Source organism: Leopardus geoffroyi, chromosome B2, assembly GCF_018350155.1.
Source record: "Leopardus geoffroyi isolate Oge1 chromosome B2, O.geoffroyi_Oge1_pat1.0, whole genome shotgun sequence".
NCBI classification, from domain to species: Eukaryota; Metazoa; Chordata; class Mammalia; order Carnivora; family Felidae; genus Leopardus; species Leopardus geoffroyi.
Window position 1 is genome coordinate 150,029,884 of NC_059332.1, and position 15,272 is coordinate 150,045,155.

At 57.6% G+C, this 15,272-nt stretch overlaps 1 protein-coding gene across 1 annotated transcript; it reads right to left on the reverse strand.

Moving 5' to 3' along the window:
- Positions 1–11,944: 11,944 nt before the first annotated feature.
- On the reverse strand, positions 11,945–14,404 carry GPR31 (G protein-coupled receptor 31). Its single transcript, XM_045500278.1, is given in 2 exon segments — positions 11,945–13,881; positions 13,883–14,404. Coding segments are annotated over 2 exon segments (942 nt in total). The 5' UTR covers positions 14,279–14,404; the 3' UTR covers positions 11,945–13,335.
- Between the last annotated feature and the right edge of the window lie 868 nt (positions 14,405–15,272).

Genomic DNA, 15,272 nt, shown 5'->3' on the forward strand with positions numbered 1-15,272 from the left:
GAGAGAGAGAATCTTAAGCAGGCTCCACCGTCAGTGCAGAGCCTGATGCGGGGCTCGATCCCGCGAACTGTGAGATCATGACCTGAGCTGAAACCAAGAGTTGGACGCGTAACCGACTGAGCCGCCCAGGCGCCCCAGTCATGGAACCAGACTTTAACAGCGCTCCTCAGCTTTGCAGACAAAGTTCCTAGACCGCAAGTTTTGAAAGTGCTTTGTAAATATATGAACGCGAGTGGAAGAAGGACGAATATTACAAAAATGCAGGTAGTGTTACAAAGACGCTGACGTGTTTAATCCTGACTCACGTGTTATTTGAAACTCTCTACCGTTCTTGCAAGCTTCAACCGCATCTTTCTATGAAATTCGAAGTGATAGCTTAGGATCCAACGTCTGTATGTTTACAGATAGTTTTGGCTTTGCAAAATAAAACTAGTTTGCACGGGAAGTAGGATTCGTCTTCCGGAATCGGTGTTCTGACTTGGGTGACTGTGGTGTTCAGAGGTCCCACCTCCTTGGAACCTGTCAGCGTTCGACTCCAGAAATCAAAGCACGGGGACATTACTCAGATGCCCCTCTCAGGACGGCCGATGCGCTGAGCGGGTCTCCGCAGCTCGGCGTGTGTCCCCGGCTGGCACAGAAGCACCGTGTCTGCTGGGCACAGCAGGAATAAGTTCTTGTGTATAATTTTTCAGATAAGTGAAGCTTACTTCTTTATGCATTAGCCCGTTTAAAACTTCAGCCATAATGAATAAAAACGTTTCTAAAATATGACACATACTTTATTTCATTACGTATCGTTTCTTGCTGCCTTGGGCACACCCGTAAGTGTTCGGTGCCGAAATGCACTGCCGCCCTCAGGGGACCCAGAGCTACACGGATCCGCTCCCATATTAGGTGGCTCTGGTTTGTTCTTTAACGGTCCCGGGGTCTTCTTTTCATTGGTTTCCCCACACCCGCTCCCATCGCAGGCTCTGGCTGGACCTTACGTGTGTCTCACATTAAGCCACCCTCTGCGCCTTGGCGACGCGACTCTACGATGGCTGGGGAATCACCTATCTGTTCTTGCAAGAACTGTCTTCCCAGGGGCAACGACTCAGGATTTGCCCGGGTGTTGCTCATAAGCTAGTCGTATCGATGTGCGTACGTTGATTACACACGCACGCGTGCGGATTTATATACAAGCACAACGACTTGTACTGGCCAGAAGACAAGTTCTCTTGGTTCCTGTTCCAGAGTAGTTGAGGCGATCTTGAGCACTTATTTCCGGACAAATGAGATTTCGCTACCCATAAATCTCGACAAAGGGGACACCGTGGGCAGGGAAGCATCACCTTGCAGACAGCGTCGTTATTTGCTTCCGGACGGATAGGCTAGTTTTAAAAGGAGGCCAGAGAAGCACAATATTTTCAAATCCTTTGAACATTTCTGATAACGCATGCCAATTCCAGGCACTGCGGAGGTGTCGGAACAGAGAACCCGGTCGAAAGGAATACAGCGTGCGTGCGAATCGCGCGTGAGTTTGGGAAGGTGCCGGAATAAAATGGCACCGACCCCGCAGCCGCCGTGGCGGACCTTTACTGCCTCACGGTCCCGGAGGCTGGATGTCCGAGATCCAGGCGTGGGCAGGGTCGGTTTCTCCGGCGGCCTTTCTCCTGGCCGTGTAGACGGCCGCCTGCTCCCTGTGTGTGACCCGGTCACGTTGGGTCAGGGCCCACCCACAGGCCCTCACTTTGCCTTACTCACCTCTGTAAGGCCCCGCCCGTCTCCAAATTCGGTCCCATCCGAGGAACCGAAGGTGAGGACTCCACCAGGTGAATTTGGGGCCACAAGTCAGCTCCTAACAACCCGTTTTCTGAAGGCGGAGCAACTTTTCACACTCTGGTTAACGTCACACACTCGAGAATTCTTTCCCGGGGAGTCTCCTCCTTCCCGACAAGCTGTGTTGCAAATACCCGCTGCTTTTTCAGGTTTTCAGACGCACGTCCCCACGGAACGAAGGTGGGAAGGGGCGGCTGCCTGGGGTCAGGCCACGCCCACCGCCTAACCAGTGCGGTAACTGAGCGCCCGCACCCACCCCCCCCCACCCACCCGCAACACTCCGCGCGGAGAGCCTCCGCCCCAGGATTCCAGAGGCCGGTGGGTCCCAGCCTCCTCAGGCCGCCCTCCAGCTCCTCTCTACTGGGGTGGACAGCGCCCTCTTGTGGGGGCGGGGGCGCAGCGTGGCCGCGAAGGGGGCGCCTGGGGGGCCCGGTTGTGCCCGCCCCGGTGCACACGCAGGGCGCTCCCGCGGCCGAGCTCGGGTGGCCTCTGCTGTCGTGGCCCCGTTCCGGGAGCCCTCGCCTGCTCCCTCGCAACGCTGGGAAGAGCCACGATGTCCCACGATGTCCCACGTCTACTGTGAACTCTGTGGACTGTCATACCCCACCGAGTCCAGCTCCCGTGATGGAGCCCGACACTCTGCGCCTTGCCCTACAGGGAACCTGGCACGTGCGGTGTTTGTGCTCAGAGATTTTCCACCAGCGGGGGGCGGCAGCTCGGGCTTGTTTTCGCATTTCTCGGCTCAGTGCGCGCACCTGCAACGCCGCAGCCGACTGCCAGCGCGCAGTCTCACGCTCCCCCCCGGCTTGCATTGGCTGATGGAATAATTTGTCTCGTAGTTTCATTTCGGTAAATCCATAAGGGAGTTAGAGGCAAGCTGACCCCTAGGCTGACTTCTCTGTTGTTTTTGAGTCCACGGAGCCGATCCACGATGACCAGTAGGGCGCCGCCGCCCTCAAGTCCAGGCGGTCCTCTTGGTGCAGGGGAGCCGCCCCAGCTCCTTCCGTCACGTCTCCCTCCCGGCCACCGGAAAGGGGAAAAGGGGAAAGCAGGCGGCCTTTTCTTTAACGGGATGCCCTTCAAGTTGTGGGAGTCGCTTCTTCCTTGGCCTTACCTTCGCCGTGGGGTTACGAGCAGGGGAAAAAAGCCGGGGAGAAGTCCCCCGCCGGCTGCCCACGAGTCGCGTCCACACACCTGTAAAGGCAGGGCACACACAGCGGTTCCGCTGCTGTGTGCGAGGGGAGAAGGGGCGCCGGCAACCCGAACTTCAGGGAGAGGGAGGACGGCGGTACCGCTCACGTGACGCAGGAGCAGGTGCAGCCGCGGGGGGAGGCCCCGCCCCCACCGCAGGGGCCAGAGGCCGGCCCCCTCCCCCGCCCGGCGGGCAAACGCTCCGGGAGACCTCGCGGGGCTGCGGCCGGCTCCCCGGCGGGGCGCTGCCGCCCCCTGGTGGCCGCAGGCGGCGCGCGCAGGTCCGCGCGGGCTCGCGGACGCGCCGGCGCTCAGCGCCCCCGCACGGTCGCCGGGGTTGCCGGCAATGTGGCGGGCGTGCCCCGGGGCTCTTGGGGGGGGGGGGTGGTTTAGGCTCAAAAACAAATATTCCAAGTGGAAAAAAGGGAACCGCCTGAAAACGTGTACTCTGCTTGCGCTTCGAGGCTTCTGAGTTCAGCGTGGCGCGTTTTCCGCTTCTGCTCTGTATTCTGTCACTACATCCCAGGATTTGATGTTGTGTCGTGCCTTACTAACTCCTGTTACGCAGCACACGTCTCGGTGCTTGCTAAGTAATCCTTTCGTTTTGTGTTGTGCTGGGATGATGCTGGAAACAAGGTGGGGACCGGGAAGGAGGCTCTCCAGGGAACGTTCACGACTCTGTGCAAACTCCCCTTGCTTGCTTCCGCCGCAGGAAGCAGGTTACCGGAATGCAAAGGTTTAACAAAACGTGGGGCTATACTTCCTGATTTGGAAAATAAACAAAAGGAAAAGTAACCGAATGGGTGATGACGGATCCACGAACTAAAATACTGGCTCTGACGGGAAAGGGGCATGTAATAAAAAAAGGACATTTCAGATCGTTAGTTCCACCTTTTGAGGGGAGAGCTACGCAAATAAACTAGATGCCTTCGGAGTTGGTAGTTTTAGTGGGAGACCATTTATTTGCAACGAATGAATCTGTTTCACAGAAAGAAACCAAACGTACAAAACGAATGGGATCTTTTACCATTCCTCCAGAAAACTGGTATTTCCAGAAACCTCCAGAAACTGGAGGTATTTCCTCCAGAAACTGGTATAAAATCGTTATAGGAACTATTAAGTTTGAATCCGATGGCAGCATGGCTCAATTCATTTTTAAGTTGCCTTTCATAGTCACATAACAGTAGATTGGCTCTTTATTTTAATTTTTTTCCACGTGAGTATGTACATTTTGGTTTTCGGGTCATGGTCTATGCATGTGTGTTTATGAATGTATATGTATTTTATTAATGATCTAGAAAATACAGTATCTGTATACCCTTTAAAGTATATATTTGAGGACAGTTTTTAGGATCTCCTAAAGTCATAAAGAATAGATTTTTTTTTTAAAGAAGAGGTATAGTCTCCTCCTCACCAGAAACAAATTCTCAGATTCTAAAATTAAACACTCATTTCCTTAGCTTTCTAAATTCTGGGTCAACCTGGTTCGTTTTCCTCGAATTCTTGGGACGACAGGGCAGGACCGTGGCACTGGGGCGAGTCAGCACGCGGGGAGAGTCCTTATGCTTCCGGTCTGTGCCGTGATGGCCCGGGGCGTGGTGGGTCGTCCCCTCTGCAGACCCCTCGCCGGTGGCGGCACCGGGGGAAAAGCCAGGAGCCGGGCCTCACCTTTGGGAAGAGCCTCTCAACGGAGCCGGAGCCGGGCCTCAGTCATCCGGAGAGCGCCACGCAGCGGCCGCCACAGGATCCGGGAGCCGGGGCTCTGGGGCCCCACTGTGGAAACGCGCGGGACCTCGACAGCCAGGTCATCAGCTGTCTGCCCTTCGCCTTGGACTTCCGGGTGGGCTCCAGATTTTCCGTCCCTGTGGCACAGACACGACACGCCTACCGCCTTCCGCCCGGTGACTCTGTTCTAGCCAGAGATGCTGGGTACCTGTGTGCCCGTCATGCCGGGTGACCCGGGTCCCGCTGGCCGGTCCACTCCCGGGTGCTCCCACGGGAACAAGAAATCGGGTTTGAGCCAACCTGCCTTTTGCTGTTACCATTACAGGGCTGGCCCGTCCGAGCAGGGCCCGGCCTGGGCCTGGCCGACCTCCCCGGGCACACCATGCTTCTCGCTGCAGGCCGCGCCCTCCTCCCACTCACTCCTCCACACTCTCCTCCCCCTGCGGAGGGGGAGCCCCGAGGGGATGCCATCACGGGGAGGCCGGTCACCTTCTGCAAAGATGGCCCAGGCGTCTGCAGCGGGTTGATCATTGATCTGAGTGCCTCTCTCCCTGTTCCCCCCCAGCCTGCGCCCATCGCTGCCCCTGGCCACGGCCCCCCGTGGGCCCTGCACGCGCCCGACCCCCTGAGTGTTGAGCCATGGTTAATAATAACAAGCAGAAGGCTTGTGGATTAAAGGACACGTGTTGCGGAGAAGCAAACTCGGAGCCCTCTCTGTAGGTCCGATGTGGGTCCTGCTGGGAGGTGACCGGTTTGGCTTCCCGCCCCTCTCCCGGGGACGCTCACGCCCTGCGCACCCACCCTGGGGTGTTGAGGACTCTGTCAGGATCTGACACGGAAGGAGACCCTCAGCCCAGCGGCTCACCAGGCGGCTCCAGCTCCCGATGCTTCTCCAGGCTGTGGACGGTTTCAGCCACTCCAGGGGGTCTGGAGGGGGCGTGGGCAGGACCGGGAGGGGAGCCTGGGACGCCCCCTGGGCCATGCTGAGCTGTGGTCCGGGTGGGAGTGGGCGTCTCCCCTGCCGTCTCCCCGCACTGAGGCTGGCAGGCTCTGTCTCCCTCTCTGCTAACGACCCTGTTCCTTTCCATCGCCCCCCAGGCCCTTTACATGTCAGGTTGGGAATGTGGTTTTCAAGTGATGTGACCTCCCAAGTCACCACGGCTTCCGGTGAATTTCACTACATCATTTTTAAATTAAAAAAATTAAAAAAAATATTTATTTGTGAGAGAGAGAGAGACAGAGAGAGAGAGAGAGAGGGAGCAGGGGAGGGGCAGAGAGAGAGGGAGACACAGAATCCCAAGCAGGCTCCAGGCTCCGAGCTGTCCGCACAGAGCCCGTCGCGGGGCTCAAACTCACGAACCGCAAAATCACAGCCTGAGCTGAAGTCGGACGCCCAACCGACTGAGCCACCCAGGCACCCCTTGCTACATCATTTTTATAGTTCCTTTCCTTTCCTTTCACAGCGTTCACCTTTAATTGCAGAAGATATAAGCGATGTGTTTTTCCAGGCAGCTAGCTCTGAAATGGTCTCGTGCCGGGGCTTGAAATCAAAGAAACTCCGTGTTTCAGAATTTACAAAAAGCCCTGATTGCTCGTAACGTGTTGTGGGTAAAATAGTAAACCAGGGGAGTGTTTCACAGTTATTTAGTCACGCTAACAGGTTTGTTATTACACAGCCGATTGGAGTCTTAAAACCTAGAGGTATGATCGCGTCGGAGTTCTAGCAAAAATGCAAACAGTGCGTCATGAAAGGCTGGGTCCCTCCCGACGGCAGGGAGGAGCCCGAGCCCCGCGACTCAGGTCCCGCATCCGGGCTGCGCTCTCGTGGCCTCGGGGAATCACTTCCCGGGAGCGTATTTATTTTCTCTAGAACGTGCGCTGTGTTGGCTTCTCAGGCTACTGCTCAGGCTTAGAGTGGCTTCTTCGGCCTGCGTTTTTGACGCTTAGAAGTAATTACCAATTATTAAATATGCCTTTTGTGTGTTTTAACTAGAAACGAGCACACCGCTCAGAGTCGGCGATTCTGTTTCATGCAGGTGTTAAATGGGGTGGGTCTGTGGGGAGGCTGTTTCCTTCTGGCTAAATATAAAACCTGTCATACAAGTTTATTGATCATGGAGCTTTGAGGTTGAGCTTTGGTGCAGAGGTAAAAAATGCACCTGTGTTTGGTAGCTGGACGGGCAGTGGCCTGACCCATGTGGTGTGGCCGTACCGTGAGATTTTTAAAAAAATTTTTCTTTTACGTTTGTGAGGGCTGCAGAGAAACAGCCCTCCAGGGTGCACACAGACACAGGGATTTACTTACGGGACGTGGCACACGAGCTCGTCTGAAACTCAGGGGACAGGCTGCGAGCTCAGGCGGGGTGGCTAATCCCAGTCTGGAGGCACACTCAGAGTTTTGGCTTTTCAGACCTTCACCTGATTGGACGAGGCCCACCACACCAGCAGGGACAATTTTGTTTACTCTTGGACAACTGGCTGCAGATGTTAACCACATCCATAAAACCCCTTCACACCTCACCTGGGTTAGCGTCTCGTGAATCATTGGCCACCGACGTGTGGCCAAATGGACACAAAGTCAACCATCACATTTATTAAGGAACACTGAAAACGCGTGCTTGGAACACGGTGGGCTGTACAGGAGGGGCCCCAGGCTAAACGCCCTCAGGGACCAGGAAATGACACACATCCGTGGACATGGGACGGGCAGGCACGCTCCACCTCACGGGGCAGGGCTCTGCCCCCCCGCCGATGTGTGCAGGAATCAGGGTCCCGGGCTTGTAAATCTTCCGGTTTTCAAGAAGCGCTGAAAACCTAGACTTTGAAAAATGTGGTCTTTTTTTTAACTACACGTACGATGAAAATATAAAAATAACTCGTGAGCTCATCGGAACCTGTCTGTCGGGCTGAAATGCAGCTTTGGGCAGCCAGTGAAAGAATTCTGAGATGGACAGTCACTTAACCGTCTACACTCGCACCGGGACACCCCACTGGCCCCCCTGCTCCTGTGGCTCCGTAGGCCTAGGGGTCTGATGCTTCTCCTCCGGGTCCCCCGTGCAGCCTGCCCACCGCCTGAGCCTGTCTGCGGGGGCCGCCTGGCCCTGGGGGTCCCCGTCATCTCCCTCATGCACCTGTTCTCTGAACCTGCTGCAGGTGCAAAGACGGCAGAAGAAATGTCACAGAGTCGTGACTCCATTCCCTCCGTTCAAAGTGGCCCATGAGGCAAACCGCCTCGCGAATGAAAATGCGGAAAGCCTTCTGTGCTCCCAGCAGCCGACTCGGGGAGGAGATTCCGGGGTGTTCCCAGAGGCCGCAGCCCGGGGACGGGAACGCGTCTCGGGGAGGAGATCCTGCGGGCAGCTGGGGTCCGACGCTGTGCGGCTCGGAAATGCCGCCCCTGCGTCTCACCAGCAGGCGGGAGAGAGGCCAGGACCCCTGGGGGCGGGAAGGAAGGACCGAAGGCAGGAAGGACCGCAGGAAGCACCGTAAGGAAATTGGTAACCGTCCTGCTAATGACACCGTGAACCCAGCCTCCTTCCCCAATTCCTGCTACGCCGTGTACAGAGGGTCTAACTTAGAAAGTCAGAATATAGTTTGGGTCCACTATCCCTGCTGCTATCCCTGATTAGAACGTTAAAAAAAAACGTTCCATGTTATTGTACACTTTCCGAATAAAATATGTACGTAAAAGGGAAGCCCTGTGGCGGTTTCCGTTACTACCTCCTGCATTTGTAAGTTTTCGTTTCCTTTAATATTCTTTTTTTTTTTTTTTTTTTCAACGTTTATTTATTTTTGGGACAGAGAGAGACAGAGCATGAACGGGGGAGGGGCAGAGAGAGAGGGAGACACAGAATCGGAAACAGGCTCCAGGCTCTGAGCCATCAGCCCAGAGCCCGACGCGGGGCTCGAACTCACAGACCGCGAGATCGTGACCTGGCTGAAGTCGGACGCTTAACCGACTGCGCCACCCAGGCGCCCCTACTTTAATATTCTTAATAGTGTTTCACCCTAAATCGTCTGAATACCCTACCACAGATGTGCCGCTGTTTCGATCACTCCTCACGGAAGGGGGGAGAGGGCTGACCCCCGGCGGGTGTGGAATCCGGGGTCTCCAGGCAGGTTGGACCCGGGGCACTTTGCCGTTGAGCACGTGGGGAGGGAAAGGGCGTGGGTGCCATCAGAAGGACCTCGATCTGCAGGCAGGAGGCGAGCAGAGTGGCCTTGCTCTGGCTGGTAAGTGACAGCCCTCGAGGGGAGGAGCTGGGATTTTGTCCCAAGAGCGTCTGGCTTCCCCGGGAGCTTGTGGCTTTCAGTCCCTTCGAAAGGCATCTCAGAAGCCTTTACGAAGAGCTTCCACTGCAGGACGTCTCCAGAAGTTTCCACGGGACATACACAGAGCTCTGCTGACAACAGGCGGGGGGGGGACAGGGTGACACTGGCCCGGGACACGGGAGGCTTCCCTTCCCCAGCTCTGCCTTTGTATTATTCTTGAATTTCTCCGTGGGCGTCTTTGTGGGCGGTCTTCGTCCGTGCATCTCGGTTCTGTCCATCTCCCTGTCTGCACGGTGACAGCGGGGGAGGGTAGACACACGGGGTTTTCGGGGACTGAGGCCAGCTCGCAAAGGAACAGAAGCGGGGTACAGCAGTGCTGTGCTGGCGACTCAGCTGTGGAACATTCTGGAATCGGCGAGCTGGCCACGGGGGGCTAGCAAACCTGCTTTTCTCCCAGACGACCAGTTACTGGGACGCCACCAGATAGGAGGAAAATCAAAATATAAGTAAGCAGTGAAAGCCCAAAGAGAGGTCATCTAGGAACACATCATGCCAGGTCAACAGGCCAGACACAAAACCACGAACGCCGTTCAAGTCCACTCACACGAGGTCTCTACGGTGGCACCATTCCTAGAGACCGGATTTCTAGGAGGCAGGTGGGCGCCAGGGGCGGGGGAGTGGGGACTGCTGTCTGATGGGGGCAGAGTTCAGTCTGGGAAGATGGAAAGTTCTGGAGACGGATGGTGGGGATGGCAGCCCAGCAGTGAGATTGTCTTACCGCCACTGGGCTATGCGCTAAAAATGGTTAAGATGGTACATTTTCTGTGATGTACATTTCACCACAATTTCAAAGGAGACATTTCAAGGAGGACGTTGTTTGGGGATTCCATGAGCACTCCATGAGCACTAGAATGTTCCAGAAGCCTCTGAGAATCACTGACGCACCTCTCAGCCCCCGACCCAGCCCACGGGCAGATAAGCGGTCGGTTCATTCTCCTGACCCCTCAACAAATCAAAATTATTGACTTGGTTGTTGGCAGAAGTGACCATGAAAATAGAGAGGAAAATCTTTCTCCAAAAAATATGAAAAATCGTCATATTTTCATTTGTATTAGTGTCTTCCTAGAAGATTCTGGAAGATACATTGTAAATTTGCCTTGGGATCCTTGCCTGAGAATTTCAAACTGTATTAAAAAAATCATTTTTTGTAGCCCATGATAAAGTTTAAATCAGGTTAATTTGTTCATCGATTTGTTACTGAGTCCACAAGGGCACCGTGTGCCAGGCCTCGCGCACAGTGCTGGGGACACAAAGATAGGTGGGCGTTTCCCAAGCTTCAGGGAGGGGACGCAGAGGGGAAGGCGGGCGTGAGCACCGGAGGGTGGCGTGTGGGGTGTGGGGAATGTGTTGGGGTGCAGGTGTCGTGTTGTCGGGGACTCTGGGAAGAGGCAGGTCTCAGGGGTCAGGCCAGGAAGGGCAGGCAGGAAGTTAGAGGACAGAGATCAGAACGTTCCGTGAAGGAGGCCCAGCGCCCAGAGGATGTCTATGTAGCCGGGGGGGAGTCAGTGGCCGACTGGATTTTGGAAAAAGACAAGGCAACACTTGCTGACTTCAAACACACTCAGCCTGGGGAAAGAGACTCATCGCTCAAGTTGAAATTCGGGCTCCCGGCTGTCCTTCCTGGATCTGCCACAGTTCAGACAATGCTGAGATTTGCAAGACTCACAGACGGGACTGTGCACCTGCTGTATTAGAAGAAACAAGTCAGAGGAGAAAAGAAAGTAAACCTTGCGGCCGGCATCGAAGTGGTTGTGGTGCTGAGGCCCGTCATCTTCTGCCTGCCCACGGTTCCCTCTGACCCGTTTCCTCACCCAGAGAAGAGAGTTTGGAACAGGACAGCTCCTCCTCGGATGTCTTTGGAGGAGACAACCGTCTGAGGGCAGAGCTCGTGAGGCTTCTGTGATGGGAGTGACAGGACAGGAGGCCAGAGAAACATCCCCAGAGGTGGGTGTTGGCAGGATCCGGAACCTTCCAGCGTACCGAGAAGTTATCCCCTTTCACAGATGTGCAAAATAAAACTCGAGTCAGACAGAATGCTCGCAGAGGATCTGGAGAGGATTTACCGGAAAGAAAGCGCACAGTAACAGACCTTGGATCTGGCAGAATGTTGCTGGAGGCAGCCAGGTCAAGACCGGCCATCCCGCTCCGGGCGCTGTGTTGAGGGCGCACAGGTGAAAAGCTGTGTCCCTAAAGGACGCCCAGTCTGGCTGGGGACGTAAACAAAGTTAAGATCATAAACCGATGGCTTGAAAATAGCCAAGGGACACCTACCGAGTGCTGATCGTGGGCCGGGCTCTGCGCTCAACGTTTTATGAATTATTTTACTTAAACCGTGCAATGGTCCCGGGGTTTGTTACTCACAGGGCAGTTGGGTGGCATGTCCCAGGTCACAAAGCTAGGAAGTGACAGAGCGGGATGTTGACCCAAAGGCCCTGACCTCGGCCACTAACCCGTGTCTGGCGTCAGCTCTGGCTGTGCGTTAACAGGATTAACGAGGAGGCTTCAAAAACACCAGCGCCCGGGACTCTGCAGACAGACGGGGCCAGAACACTGGGGTTGGCCGAGGCATCAGGGTTTTCTGGGCCCCCCACCTGCCACGCGGGCGTCGTGCCGGGCTAACAATGAGCAGGGATTGGTGGGAGGTGTGGCCAGCTGAGCCCGGAGACGGACGTGGCCGTGCTGGGGGCTTTGGGCCCCCAAGGGCACGGCTGCAGTGAGGTCTATGGGGGCTGCGTGATGTCACAGGGTGATTTACCTGTGACAGGACTGCAGATCATCGCGTCCAGACTCAGGGACGTGGTGAAGAGACATCTGGTCGGATTATTGCGTAATCAAGTGAAGCACTGCCTGTGGAGAGCTTATCACGACGCAGGAAATGTTTACGGTAAGTGTTAGATTTTTAAAAAGCAGCACGTAGGACTGTCCGCGCAGGAAGCCGGGCACAGCGGGTCACACCTGCGTTCCAGGCCCCTGAAATCCCCTCCCCGGGGAGGACACAAAACCCACGAAAGTAGGGAGCATCGCTGAGAGACGGTGACCCCCCCGGGGACTCTGTGAGGCAGACCTTGACATACGTCACAAGCTGGGCACAGTGAGACAAACACACTCACATGCTAAATTCAGTTCTGAGAAGGAGCCTCCCTGGTAGGACAGACCCAGGACGATCTGCCATTTTCTACTGCCTGATGTCACCCGTGTCCACCTTAAGTACGACAGAGGCCATGGGGTGGCCCGCGGAGAAGCGTGGGCCATCTGTCTGCGTGGGCAATGCAGGTGCAGCTCCAGGCAGGGCGACAGGTGTGGGCCTGGTTGCGAAGCCGATCCCGTGTCTAAGCATCCTGGGGAGTCTGTTTTGGGGACCACACTACCAGCTTTGGACAGAGAGTGAGAGACAAGGCAGTTAGGGAGGAGGTTGTCACCGTCATGAGCTCCAGGCTTGGGACATAATTTACGAGTATGACATGGGACGATGCAGCTGTTGCAGGAGCACCAGGGCTGGGCTGGGGTGGCACCCCCGCCACCCCCCGGTGTCGGGTGGGGACCACGGTTTGGGGTCTCCCCCTGTGCGTTTCTCCCACGAGGCATTACGTACGGTGACCTCCCAGAGCAGGGAAGCAAAGTGAATTTCAGAAGCGTGTAGACATTCCGACTTGAGAAGGAAGTTCCAGAGGCAATTTCGACTCGCTTAGTAGGAACGTGTTTCTTAGGATAAACTAGGGAGCCGCGTGATCTTGGACATAAGGCACCGTCTGTGCAGACGAAGCAAAATTTTATGAAATGGAGAACCTTCCGTGCCAGGCAGGGCCCAGCACAGAGCACGGGAAGGGGCGCGCCCAGAGCCTGGCCGAGCAGCCCCACGTCCCCACTTTCCCGAGTCCGTTACGAGTCCGTGCAAGTGGGAAGAAAGCAGACTCGGTGCGTTCCGGGGCTGAAGCAGACAGACAGCAGGCGACTCACCGAGAGCGGGCAGCGCGGGAACCCACGAGGGCGGCTTCCCCCGGTGGGGGCCGCCCGCGGCTGTGTGTTTCCAGGCCGGCCGTGCCGTCTGCGTCGTCGTGGGCGCAAAGAGCCTCTGGCTCGCCGATCCGAGGTCCGATCGCGCACAATAGCCGCGGGAAACACGGTAGGCCGCAGATAGGAGACGTTCGCTGCGGGTGCGCCGGAGTCGGGGTCCCCACCTTTGTAGCGCAGCCCGGGGATTTCCTCGCTCCGGAGCCCCAGGAGCCGGTCGGCACGGCTCAGCCCGCGGGGGCGGGTGGCCGGCCGGCCTCAGCAGTAGGAGTCCTTGATGTCACCCGGGGCCTCGCCCTCCCTCCCTCGGCCTCTGAGGGTGTTGAAGACCCTGCGGTAGGAGCGTCTGAATGCGGGGTTGGAGAAACAGTGCACCGCTGGGTTCAGCACGCTCTGCATGTATGTGAGGCCGTTGCTCACGTCGGACACGTGCACCATCGCTCCCAGGACCCTGCAGCCGCCCGCCCCTCGGGAGACAGCCACCAGGACCCGGGCTGGGAAGCTGGGCAGGAAGCAGGCCGCGAAGAGGACGACGACCACGGTCACCAGCGCCCGGGCCCTCTGCAGCTGGGGCTGCCGGTCCGGGTCTCGGAGTCGCCCCCCGAGGGTCCTGACGATCCTGGCGTTGCAGAACAGGATGAGGCCGAAGGGGAGAACGAACTGCGCCGAGAACAGGGCTTCCTGCCAGAGGGCGCTGAGGGAGAGCTGCCCCCGGGGCTCCAGGCCGGGGCACTCGGCCTCCGACACGAGCAGGCTCCGGTGGCTGAGGCCGAGCAGCAGGAGCCAGACGCAGCCCGAGACCCCCCCAGGCCGCCCGCGGGGACAGCAGGTTGACCCTGAGCCGGGGGTGGACCACTCGGAAGTAGCGGTCCACGGCCACGGCCGTGAGGGAGGCGACGCCCGCCCCGCGGCTCAGCACCTGCAGGAACAGGAGGCCGCGGCAGGACGCGTGTCCCAGGGGCCACGTCTTGTGGCGAAGGTAGAAGGCGGCGTGGAAGGGCAGGCAGACGGCGAGCAGGAGGTCGGCGGCCACCAGGTTGAGCAGGTACACGGCGTAGGGCTTGCACGCCTTGAGGCGGAACGCGAAGGTCCACAGGGCCACCACGTTGCCCAGCGGGCCCAGCCCACACTCCAGCGCCAGCAGTACGGCCACGGTCCCCTCCACCGCGTCGCTGTGCCGCGAGCAGTTGGCGGCCGGCATGTCCCCCCGCTCGCGCCGCCGGGGTCCCCTGCGAGGTGGCCAAGGGCCGAGAGCCCAGGCTGCGGGCAACGCGCCTTCCTGCAGAGGGAGAGATGCGGGCTTCTCCCTGCCGCGCGGGGACGGGAGTTCTGCATTTTCGCAGTAGGAAGAAACACTGAACAGGATGAAGTCAAAAGCAAACTCAAACGTGTCTGGGGACCGGGGACCGGGGAGGGGAGGGGAGGGGAAAACACCCTTTCGGTTTTGTTCTGCTGGGTTTCGCCCTAAAAAGGAGAAGCTGTGTTTCGCTTCACGTCATCTGCGCGCCACTGAAGCCCAGAGGCCCTCAAGAGCTGGGCGAGCACAGGTCTCCGTCGGCGGGGGCCGCGGAAGGAGCCGGAAGCCCCTCGCTCCGTCAGGCTTCTCGTCTCGGCCGTCAGAGGGACGCTGGCGACCACAGGCTCCGCGAGCGTCGCGGAGCCTTGCGGGGAAGCTCTCCTCCTCCACGGAAGGGACATTTCCCGAGACCCTTCTGCACGGCGCTCCGTTTCCCACACGGGCGGTCCGATCGGGTCACGGCCGTCACAGAGGAGGCTCAGCGGAGGCCCGGCCACTTCACGGCTGGCCCCTGATGCTTGTCCCCTTACTTTCCGGACTTGATTTTCTGCCGAGGGGCCCCCCTCCCCTCCCACTCTACCGGGATCAGGGCCTCCACTGGCCCTGAGAGCCGCATAACACCGATGGCTGGTCAAGACGCACAGATTCCCCCCAGAATGTCAGGGGCATGAGCCCGGGGACAGGCACTGTGTGCCAGCGATAAAAGAGTGTCTGCGCAAAGCGGGCGTCGATCCACAACTGTCGCGTGAGTCCAATTCTCCCTCCCCATTGTGGACCACGTTTCACTTGTTCTGGGCCATTCTCGACCCTAATTCAGCAGGGGCCTGCACACTGTTGACCCTCCCACCGTCGACCCTCACTCACCTGGGTCCCGACCCTCCTTTGACCCTCACGATCT